The 11,688-nt window shown below is 40.2% G+C and overlaps 2 protein-coding genes across 13 annotated transcripts; one reads left to right on the top strand and one right to left on the bottom strand.

The window, feature by feature from the left end:
- Positions 1 to 1,056: 1,056 nt before the first annotated feature.
- On the top strand, positions 1,057 to 4,553 carry LOC140667118 (zinc finger Ran-binding domain-containing protein 2). 8 transcript variants are annotated; one of them, XM_072894817.1, is made up of 8 exons: positions 1,059 to 1,678; positions 1,816 to 1,868; positions 2,115 to 2,196; positions 2,546 to 2,870; positions 3,001 to 3,098; positions 3,179 to 3,217; positions 3,362 to 3,424; positions 3,675 to 4,553. In XM_072894817.1, exons 1-7 carry the CDS (start codon positions 1,608 to 1,610, stop codon positions 3,402 to 3,404), a joined length of 711 nt encoding a protein of 236 aa, XP_072750918.1. In that variant the 5' UTR covers positions 1,059 to 1,607; the 3' UTR covers positions 3,405 to 3,424; positions 3,675 to 4,553. The 8 variants fall into 8 exon arrangements, 6 of the variants coding, with proteins under 6 accessions (XP_072750923.1, XP_072750922.1, XP_072750919.1 ...); XR_012046945.1 differs by having other exon boundaries at positions 1,060 to 1,678; positions 3,362 to 3,485; XR_012046944.1 differs by having other exon boundaries at positions 1,060 to 1,678; positions 3,362 to 3,507.
- Positions 4,554 to 4,580: 27 nt separating this feature from the next.
- On the bottom strand, positions 4,581 to 11,629 carry Lgs (BCL9 domain-containing protein legless). Of its 5 annotated transcripts, none has more exons than XM_072894804.1 (7): positions 10,397 to 11,629; positions 9,998 to 10,236; positions 9,388 to 9,676; positions 8,948 to 9,300; positions 8,378 to 8,861; positions 8,060 to 8,267; positions 4,581 to 7,660 (listed from the first exon to the last, which is right to left on the bottom strand). In XM_072894804.1, the coding sequence occupies exons 1-7, from the start codon at positions 10,683 to 10,685 to the stop codon at positions 5,776 to 5,778; spliced, it is 3,747 nt and encodes a 1,248-aa protein (XP_072750905.1). In that variant the 5' UTR covers positions 10,686 to 11,629; the 3' UTR covers positions 4,581 to 5,775. The 5 variants fall into 5 exon arrangements, with proteins under 5 accessions (XP_072750905.1, XP_072750908.1, XP_072750906.1 ...); XM_072894807.1 differs by having other exon boundaries at positions 8,411 to 8,861; XM_072894805.1 differs by having other exon boundaries at positions 9,998 to 10,212.
- Positions 11,630 to 11,688: the final 59 nt, after the last annotated feature.

Here is an 11,688-nt window from a genome sequence, read left to right as displayed (position 1 = left end):
AAGACCGCAAAGATTTTCTCACGTTATATAATTTTAAGATTATATCATTTGACAACTCTTAAAGGCACAGTTTTTATCTTATAAATCGAACAATTTCAGAGATACGACTCACACAATATAACATGTACCTTGTTTGTTTATATTTTCTTTGCTTCTTATATCACGTGTGTATATATGTCTTGTATCGTGGCCCGACAATGTATAAAGGAACGTGTAAAGAAAAAAAAATCAACGCAAGAGACATAGAACGCGATAGTTGGGTGTATGGGAGGTTTAATTATCGCTATCAAACACTAAGCCGCTAGTATTCTATTATTACAATATACATATATATGTATGTATATGTATATATATATATATACATACATATATATACATACATATATATATATATACATATATATATACATATATATACATACATATATATACATATATATATATATATATATATATATATATATATATATATATATATATACATACATTTGCGTTGAACAGTGAGGAATCATATATATATAAAAAGAAGCATATATATATATATATATATTAGTTATAAATATCGTAGCGTGTAGTTTTACATATTATACCCGTCTCACACGTGTAGAAGTCGCATTCCAACGTCTAAGTTTTTAATGAGACAAATAAATTACTTTGGTCAAAGCGGGTTTATTTCTGACTCTCATCGTATCTTTGCTTGCGATTCTTTCATATACGCTTCGTTTCATATTTTGACGTTTCCAATCATTTCCCATTTTTACAGGAAACGTCGCATTTGTGACCGGTCAGACCTATGACAATAAAACTGTGAGAAGGGAAACTGACGGGTGAATATTTTCATCGTTAGACACTGGCTTAAGAGTCTCCTTGTGAATGAAGCCTAAATAAATCCGCCTATCACCATCTACCAATGACGCATCGTAGCAACGTTGACTTCGGACTCGAGACTTCGCTACGAATACTTCGAAACGTCATTCTATCTTTGTTCCATATTCCATGAGAATAAAGATAGAGTGACGTTTCGGAACATTCGTAGCGCAATCTTGACCGCAGTCGTGTAGTGAAAAAAAAAAAATTTATGCATGTGAAAGATGCGTATTCTCCGCTTGAAGTTAATCAGAAGGAAATTACAATCTCATTATCTATTTAAATTCCTCGATAATTAGAAAAAAAGGAAGAAATATACATATATATATACTTTTACGTTTAAGGAAGCGGGAGAGAAAAATGTAGGGAATTCGCGAGTCCGCGACAGAGGCAGAGAAATGTCGGCATTGCTGGATATTTGGTGCGTGCGCGATCAGATATCACGGCGCGTTCATCCGAGTCGCACGATCTCTACCTCTACCTTGCTAATCATCGCGGCTCTAATGCCATTCGTCACAGTTTCCTCCGTTGGGTAGGTCTAGTCCGCTCCTGTCTAGGATGCAGTAGCTACGGCGCGTATCTAACTCGGCGGCAATCGGCGACAATCCTGTGACGATAAAATCTGATAAGCGGTCATTCGTCGAACCGCTTCGAAGGTTAGACACGAATCGGATCTCGTCGGAGACTCGGATCCGATCTACGGAAATATAATCGGCGCGACGAGTTGTGTGAACGGCGAGATGGATGGTAAAGTGGACGATGAGAATCAACGTAGCATCAACGACGGGGATTGGATCTGCCCTGACTCTCAGTACGTATAATTTATCCTGCGATGATTCATTGATTCTCGACTTTATGTCTCGCCTAATTATTTTACATCCCATAAATTAGAATCAATGTATGTGATTGAAATAATGACTTTTTTCTTCTTTTATTTTCCTTTTCTAGATGTGCCAATGTAAATTTTGCCAGAAGAAATTCCTGCAATCGTTGTGGAAAAGGTATTTAATGCAGAGTAGAAATGCTCTACCATTATGTTGAATTGTTTTTTTTTTTTTTTTTTTTTTTTAAATTATAGTAACATTGATTTATATTAAAAATAAAATGCTATTTAAATGTTAATATATATAAATTTAAAGAAAATTGAGATTTAGAGAGATTCTAAACATTATTATATATTAATATTATTAAAATACTTATATATATATGAAGCATAAATATTTTTATTTTATGATCTTTTGATATAGATAGAAGCGAATGTCCAAAGAAGAAAAAATTGGGCCAAGAAATTGGAAAAGCAGCTGCGGAAAAGAGTAGAGGTCTTTTCAGGTAATGCCATCTTTTGTTATTATTTCGTGTTATTTTTTACTAATAAAAAAAAAAAATAAATAAATTTCTTGTGCAAAAATACACATAAAAGACTAGAGTAAGAAATAATGATAAATTTCCTTTTAGTATAAAACTGACATTTCTTTCTATCTGTTACCAACTCATTTATTAAATTCTAATAGTTCATCATGCTATTGGAATAAATGTCAAAAATTTTAAATATTAAATATGTATAAAAATAGATCACATAGAAACAAAAATCTATATTCTTTTGCAATTAAATCTTATATGTGTATGCAAAGATTCTTCTATACATATGTGATAATTAAGTACAAAATTTTTATTGCAGTGCGGACGATTGGCAATGTAGCAAGTGCGGTAACGTCAACTGGGCTCGCCGACAGCAATGTAATATGTGCAATGCTCCAAAATTCGGCGAGATAGAGGAACGCACAGGATACGGGGGTGGGTATAATGATCGAGGAATCGTCGAGTACAAGGAGAGACGAGACGAGGACGATGAATATGATGAGTTTGGACGACGCAAGAAAAAGCGGAAAGTTGAGAAGAATTCTGACGATGATTCCAAGGATTCCAAATATAGCAGTCCATCGCGTAGTAAATCTAGAGATAAGGAGGAAGTGGACGAGGAGGAACAAGAAGAAAACGTAAATGTAACTTGAAAATGATGTGGATTGAAGAGTGTGATATCGGAAGAGAGAGACAAGAAGAGATATATCACACTCTCTAATTGTACTCGTTAAAAATGCTTCAGATAATTAATTACTATCTTACAAATTACAGGAGGATGAAGAGGAAGATGACGAGGAGGAAGAGGAAGATGGTGATTTATCTAAATATGATCTTAGCGAGTGGGATGATTTTGCACCAGCGAAAAACAGGTAATTGTACATGTGATTGTATTGTCAGTTTTGTGTGAAATATTACTGTAAATTTCCATTTTTTTTTTCTTTTTTTTTAGTACGAACGGAAGTACCGTATCGGAAGCGCAACGGTCAAGGTAATTAATAGCGGTAATGCAAAATATATCTGTTACTTAGAATATTATTTCAATACCATTGAACAAAAGAAAAAAAAAACGCTTTTGCATATTAAATATAGAGTTGTATATAAAAAAAATATAAGACATAAAACCTATTTACAGAAACGGAGATGATCGACGTGATTCAGGCACATCCAACCAATGAAAGGCTGTACAGAAGGACAGGTTTGACTTGGGTTTCGGGTATAAAATTGATTATGATGATCAGTCGCAGACAGCATACAGTGTGATGAGTTTTTCTAAATAATGTATAGTCCCAGATCCTTAAGACTTAAAGTATAAGCTTGCTTTTATTGCGATTATATCTTGATATATATCGCGTAAAGACATCGAGTAGAGATTATCTTCGTCGTAACAAACTTTTAAGAAGCGCGAACACGCTTCTCATTCGATGTATGACCTCTTTGTTTTACAGGTTAACGGGAGACTCGAAAGAGACGCAACCAGTTCTCGGCAACTAAGAAATATACACAACGCAACAAGATTTAGTAATTTAGTATGCACCTTTGGATATATAAAGTGGCCGATAATATGTGACTTATTACAAAGGAGTCAACTAACAATAAGCTTTACATTTATAATTGAGCTCATAACTTCTCGTTGATTCTAGAGAAGCAAAATATTAGGTCTTTTATTTGCGCGGGTATATTGTTATTCTGACAATTAGTAGAATTTACGACAGACATATTTGGGCGCAAATAGTATGTTTTGCTAGAGTGAAAGATTGATAATTCCAACATGAATCTATAGAAAAAATTAAACAGAGCTCATTTTACAAGCTAAATATGTGACGTTGTAGAAAAAGATCTTACTCCTATGTAATAGATGGTGTTAACGCTCTGCGCAAGCTCCGTCGCCGCAGTGTTCTAAGATTCCCATTTACTTTTTATCACAAACGTAAAATATGTCAATGTGTCGCTCTGCTTCGTATTGCTCAAGCTGCCAGAAGGAAGGAACTAACTAACTTTTCTTCTTTTATCCCCTTGTGTCTCTCTCTCTCTCTCTCTTTTTGTCATATTTTATCTACGCATAAATTTATTCAAATTAAATAAACACAAACATGAAATGTAGTGTTAAAGAATCATTTCCTAAAAACAAAGCAGATATGTTATTTGTCTTGTTTTTAGAAAGAGAGACGGAAAGGGAAAAGTACATTCTCTTGCTTTATCACAGATCCGAGTAAACTGAAAGAAAAGAAATAGTCTGTGCTTGTAAAGTAGATTTGTCTTTTTTCAAATCAATTGCATTTTGCGAATTTATCGCAAACTCCAATGGCCGTTTTTGAATCGCAAAACGATTATCGATCAAATATCGTACTGACTTCTTGTAAATATCTTTATTTTTCATTTATAATAAAAATCATTCATCAACAACATAATTGTTCTTAGTCAATTACTTCTTATGTAGTAAGCTACAGATAAAGGGGAGAAACAGGTAAAGGGTCATGATTATGCACAGAGTTGGTCATAAGGGAGGATCGATGGAGCGTAAGGGACGGGCGATATTGAAGGATTATGTTGCAACAGGTATATATATATATATATATATATATATGTGTATGTATGTATATATATATATATCAATATGTATAATATGTATATGGTATATATGTACAATAATAAATTTGAGCTTGTTTGACTGTGTTTAAGTATTTTAGTGATAAAGGAAGGATGAATTACGTGGCACCGGTATACCAGAATCCTCTTGCTCGTCATACCGTACGCACAATTGTTATTTTACTCTGAACAAACCGTTATAAATGAAACGCGAAAAAAAAGAGAGGAAATGTCGCTTGTTTTCTTCCTCTCTCTTTCTTTTTCTTTTTACATTCTAGTTACAGTAACGTATTTCTTAATCTAACAATGCTTTTCGATTAATGAAATATAACGACTTATTATATCAATAAAAAAAAAAAAAAAAAAAAAAAAAAAGAAAAAGTAAAAAAAAACCATCGGATTGTACATCGGTATTTACACGAATGCGTAGGCGAATGCTCCACGTCTCCGTTGATAACGTTTACAATTTACAGATAGATCTGGGGAATTTCGGTGTAAAACGATACTACTAAAATGTATCGGAATAACATCTTTTCTCATAGACATGCGACTCGGTGTCGTGATCCACAAGTTAAAAGAGTGAAAAAGGAAAAAACTTGGCATAATACATATACGTAAATAACGCCATAACAATAAATCAAACTTCAAATTTTTCGTCGCATGTCAGTCATGAAGATTATCTTCCAAGATAACTGTCTGCCATGCTCATCAAATAACTATCATTTTTTTTTCTCTCTCCTTTACAAGATCGCTTTGCTATATAATCTATAGCACAGTTTACACTTTCAGAATTAATTTGCGTGGTTATAATAGAAACATCTCCCTGATAGATGAAAGATAGAAAGAGAGCGAAAGAGAGAAAAAGAGGGACACGCTGAAAGGCCACCGTAAAATCGTCATCGTCGCGATATGGATCAATCAACACCGGGCAGTTTTCCTTTTCTTTTCTTTTCTTTATTTTTACTTCGGCATGAAAAACTGCTGATGCGAATTTGGTGGATGCAAATTAGGATGCGGCGGTCCACTGCCTCTGGTACCGGTGGCGTAAAGCTGTTGCTGGAAGTTGTGAAACTGTTGAGCATAATTCGGATCGGACATACTTGGTCCGCTGCCAAACGGATTGTTCTTAAAGTTGCCAGACGCGCCACCCATGCTCGGCGGTAGTGGTTGAGTAGCTTCGGGCGGCGGACCCAGTCCCATCGGGCTGGCCTTGTTGCCAGACACACCATACATGCCTGCCGGATTCGGCTGATTCGGCAGATTCTGCGACACCATGTCGGGCGGGAAGACTTTGTCAGGATCCATGGAGCCACCCGGGAAGACGCCTCCGCCTACCATATGTTGCATCCGCATCAGATTCGACTGCGGTCGCATATTGCCGACCGCCGGTCTCATGGACGGGTGTATAGTGCCGGAAGTGTTCATGGACTGACCGTCCATTCTGGGCGAGCCGCCCATGCCAGGGATCCCAGCTGTATTCATGTTGGACGGCATACCGCTGTGCGGACCCCCCATATTGTTCGGCACGCAGCCGTTTGGGAAGTACTGTAAATTCATGGAAGGCGACCCGCCCATCTTCGATTCCATATTGGATAGCGGATTGGTGAATCGCTGAAGGAAGTCTAGACTCGGTGGGCCACGAGGTGGCGCGTGACCAACATTCGGCCTGGCTGGCAAGTACTGTATGGTGTTGGGCGCATTAGGTTTTACCTGAACGCTTGCGCCGTTATACGGACTTGGTCCGGCGATTCCGTGCGGCCCGGTCATTAGTCTCGGTGGAGGCGCATGACCAGGATCACCGCCAGGATAAGCGCCACCGGCTGGCCCACCGGTACCCGAGTGACCGCCCATCATTCCGTGACCACCCATCATCGAGTGTCCTCCCATTTTGCTGGGAATTCCGCCGGGACTGCCCGTATGCGAAGTAGTGGGGCTGTAGCTCGTTGGTGGACCCGCGAGACCCATGCACATCCCGCCGACCTCGCCGCCGCCAGGCTCGCCGCTACTCGCGCCCATATGACAACTGCCGTTCATCTCGTTGCCCATCTGCATCATGTGCATACCGGCCGTGTGCGGATTGCCGAACGGCATCATGCCAGCAGCATTGCCAGAGTGCATGGGCTCATTGCCTAACGAATTGCTAGCCGCTGTGTTTGTGAGCTGTTGACTCATTTGCGCCAGAGACGTTATCGGGTCAAAGTGGTTCGTATTCATGGTGTTTAAGCCACCTAGTCGACTGCCGACTATGTTGTTGGGATTGAGAGGCACGTTGTCGGATGGTTGACTCACGTTTATGGACGGCCTGCCGCAAGCGAACGAAGCGCCACCGCCCGGTCCACCGCCGCTCAACGACGGCACTACCGTTGTGCTACCAGAATTGTTTGGATTCACCACTGTAGGCTGCTGTTGTTGTTGTTGTTGTTGTTGCGGTTGTTGCGGCTGCTGTTGCTGCGATTGTGTTTGTTGTTGTTGTTGTTGCTGCTGTTGAACGTCTTTCACACACGGCGGCGAGGTATCAGGTTTCATGGTAGGCGACGCTGGAACCGTTCGCGGAGGGCCCATACTGTCGGGTATGCTGGTGTTGTGCGGTGTCGGACTATTTTGTGCACTCGCGCTGGACTTGTTGCCCGGCTTAGCGGGATCCACTGGAGTATGCGGCGCAACGCTTCCCGGTGTGTGCGGTGTATGCGGCGTATGAGGACTGTGCAAAGAACCCGCAAAGCCTCGATTCATACTGTCCATCTGTACCGGACTCGCGCCCTCCGATCTAGTAGGGAATTGATTGTTGTTATCTAGATTTCCCGCCAAGATTCTGTTTGGAATCTCTGAAGAATTGCCTGTGTTTCTGTTGTCAATAGAAAGAAGAGAGCATTATATAATTATACGAGTTATGTAACTATGATTATTAAGGAGATTCTAAAAGCTATTTTATATATTACACAAATAATAATTATTATTTTAAAAATATTTATTACTAAACTTCTAAGCCCATTTTTAAAGTTTACTAATATTTCTTCATAAAATTCCTAGTCTGGAACAATCTTATTTGGTATGTATAAACTGCAATAGTTTTATATTAAGTAAGTATATGTTATGTCAGGTTAAATTTTGATCAGTATAAAACAGGTTTTAGGATCTCCTTAACTGAAACATAATTTAAAGATAATTTCGCCCCAAAGAGTTTTGTATCGCTTAAAAGTTAATGAAAAAATAGAGAAGAGAAACGGAAGGAGGAGATACTTACGTAGACGAATTGCCATCCTTCAGACTTGTATTAGGTTGTTTCTGAATAGTCAATTCTTGTCCTTCAAACGTATGAAGATACTGAAGTTGGAGGGGACTCGGCACCGGCATTAAATTTGCTTCTTTCACAGTCGCTGCATTAACGTTTCCAGGATGTTGCTGCTTCTGTTGAGCTAAGGATTGTAACGTTCGGCAAAACATACCATCCACTAAATCGAAAAAAAATTAATCTAATTTAGAAATTATATGAAATTTACAAAAGCATTGAACTTTGCGCAAAGCAGTAAATATGTATAAAAAAAAAAGAAAAAAAACATACCTTTTCTCTTTACTTGCATTCTGTCCCACTTACCATTCGGCTGTTGATTGGTAGGAAAATCGAGGGAAGCATCCTTTTGAGTAGTAGCACCACTAGGACTAAGCGCGGCAATATGAGAATGAGAGACCGGTGTTCCTGGATTGCTATGATTCAATCGTGTTGTCGAGGCTGCTGTAACAACTGGATTCGGAGAATCCTGACTCGTCGGACTTTGTCCTGGCAAGTGACTGGTCCTCTGATTACCCAGTTGAAACTGTCTGTTACAATCCGCTGGTGAATTTAAAGCAGAACTCGCGCGTGGTGACGGTAACGACAGATTGCTGGTTGGATTATTAGGCGACGACGGATTTGGACTCTGAATCGCGATCGGTACACTCGCGGATCGTGTCGTTTGATGATACGGAGGTGGTGGGCCTTGACTTCGCGGTACACCGCCAACCATGTTAGTACCACGCAACGGTGCTGCGCTCGGATTACCAATTAGCTGCAATAAAGAAATTTTTGTTACAAATATTATATAATTGGGCGTGTACATTACAATTGTAGTTATCACGCACAAACAAGACGTACTTTGAATTTTCCATCGAGAAATTGATGTAACTTTTGCACATCCAAATATTGATTTTGTGGATTTGCAGGACCAACAGGAGGAACATTCGCGGTAGGACACGACACTGCCGTTCCTTGCGTCGTGTCCGCCAGAGCATTGCCAGATGATTCATCTTTAAACAACATTAGCTGCATTTTTCGCAAGGTCGCTAGCTGAACTTCTCTGTGATGCCTTTGTCTCGGTGTCAAATTTTCGTCTGGAACTTTGACACCTTGAAGCGATGGTTGTAAACCTCCTGGACCTGGACTCGTTGTGCCACCTAACAAATTTGGACTGTGGCCCATGGTAGCGTTATTAGCGGGTTGAGGGTTGGCTGTGAGGTAAAAAAAAAGCATATACATTACATTAAACCTCACATGAATAATAAATTAAGATAATTGAGAAATGTAATAAAAATTACCTGAATTACCAGGTGAATTCGGCACAAGGCAAGGCACTACGTCTAGATTTCCATCATCGAGTGATGGTTCGGTATTACCGAGGGAATTTCCACCATTTATGTTTCGCAAGTTGGGTTGTTCGTTCCAAAACTGTAGAGCATTTGGATCTAGTGCTGGTAAATCCGGGGGTTGTTCAGTTGGGAAAGTATTATTCGCATTTCCCTGATGGCCTTTCTGTTTCATCATAGCAAGATTATTTAACCATTGAGCAGGATTTTGGCGAAAATGACTTACTTTATTTGGATGTTTCTAAAAGAATAAAAACGATAAATATATATTAATGATAAATAAATAATATGTAGCATATAAAAAAAAGGATATAAAATATAAAACTAATAATAAAAGTAACGTTTTATACAAGAGATTTATATTGAAAACGTAACGAATTCATAAATCAAAAATAAATAGATAAAAAATTAATAACGCTCAATTACTAGTACTATTTCAACAAAGAATTGCGCAAATTTTTGCAAGAAAAAATGCAACTTTTGCAACAAATTACTCATTTATGTAATGCAAAAGTTTACCGAGAGTATTATTAAAATAAATTCAATTTCACATATAATATACCTCCAAATATTTTTTAGTGGCTGGTTGTGCGCAATGATAAGCGATGATCGAGTGATATTCGCCTCTAATTACTGCATCTGCGCCTGTATTTGCTAACTGCGTAGAAAATACAAAAATTTGGCTCTGCTGTTGCATATACTGAGCCTCGCCACTGCTTGCACTAGTTCCCATCTGTTTTCCCACAACATTACTAACAAGCGGTTGAATGCTGTCTGCTGTAATAATATATCCATTATAATCTATACGAAAAAAAAAGAAAAGAAAAAAAATTTGATTAATCTAACATAAAAGGTAAATACAAGCAAAAGAGAGAAAAAATAAATATATACATTAGTGCGATAAACAAAGCGCAAATAAAGATTGATAGATTATAAAATTACAGAGATAACTTAATATTACCAGGTAGCTCATCGGTGGGATTGTTAGCGTCTCCCTCTTGTTTAATCGAATTCAAAATTGGCTGATTTCCATTGGTATTCTGATTCTCCACAGACATTGTACCTTCGCCGTTGGATGAATCGAGACAGGGATCTCTTGAACAGTCCGTTGTATCGTCCCCAGTCGTATCTTCGTTATTACTACCTGTACCCTCGTCCTTAATCTTAACCGGATCGGCGTCAGACTCATCCTTGACAACTGTGGCGGGTGGACAACAGCTGGGCTCGTTGGGCTTCTTTTCCGTTTTCATGATTGGAGCGTATCGCGTGTGCGAACGACCAAGCGTGTCAGACCTCGTTGTTGTTGCTGTTACTGAACAGTGGGAAAAGAAGAGGCATGGCCACTAGCACTAGTTGACACTAGTCCGCGTCCGCGACGCGCTGACTGCGTGCGGCACAGAGTGAGAGGTTAAACGTTGCCCAAGTGCACGAAAGTCGAGCAAGAGTCAGGCGCGTTCACCAGACGGCACCGAGAAACTCTCTCGAGGCATCAATCATCGCTACGTGATATCGTTCACCAACGACAAATGGGGAGACGCTGCAGTCTATCTCGTCGTTATTTATCCTCACCCTGACCGGGGGGATGCTGCCAAGCTACCGCACCACCTGGCCGATTCGGCCTGGTTCGCCAACCAGATACCGCTTTGGCGCGACGAACCGGCACTGGAAGCTGTACCGAAGCACGAAGATAAGTCCCGTCGCACCGTTCCTAGAAACCAGTATCTCGAATGTATCACCCTCGCCTCCACGGTGAGCGCATGGCGCATAGCGCGCCTTTCCGACCTCCGAGCTACTCCGGCTGTTGGCTGCTGCTGTGTCGCGCGTGGCTGCTAGCTGCTGCTGCTAGCTGCTGCTGCTGCTAGCTGCTGCTGCTGCTGCTGCTGCTGCTGCTGCTGCTGCTGCTGCTGCTGCTGCTGCTGCTGCTGCTGCTGCGGCCTGCGGCCTACGGTGGCGGAGCAGCGGCGGTGCACGGCGCGTTTACGCCGCGAGGCACACACGAACGCGGGCGCGGGCGCGAGCGCGAGCGATATACGTATTAACGATGATGCGAACGCACGCTGCAACTCAACGACTCGAGTATCCACCTTGCCGTCGTACGCGCGAGCATTGTTCTCTCTACCTCGACTTTATTTGTCACTTCATGGTCGCTTTGATTATTTATTTCTTTTCTACGCAACGCTGCCAACTGTTGGGTTGAAAATTTTCAGACAACGTCGCTTGACGCGCGCCGCCGCGGCGCTTCGACAGGTAGAG

The sequence above is a fragment of the Anoplolepis gracilipes genome, chromosome 6 (assembly GCF_047496725.1).
Source record: "Anoplolepis gracilipes chromosome 6, ASM4749672v1, whole genome shotgun sequence".
Classification (NCBI taxonomy): domain Eukaryota; kingdom Metazoa; phylum Arthropoda; class Insecta; order Hymenoptera; family Formicidae; genus Anoplolepis; species Anoplolepis gracilipes.
Note: the sequence above shows the minus strand (reverse complement) of the source record. Positions and strands in the feature narration are given on the sequence as shown.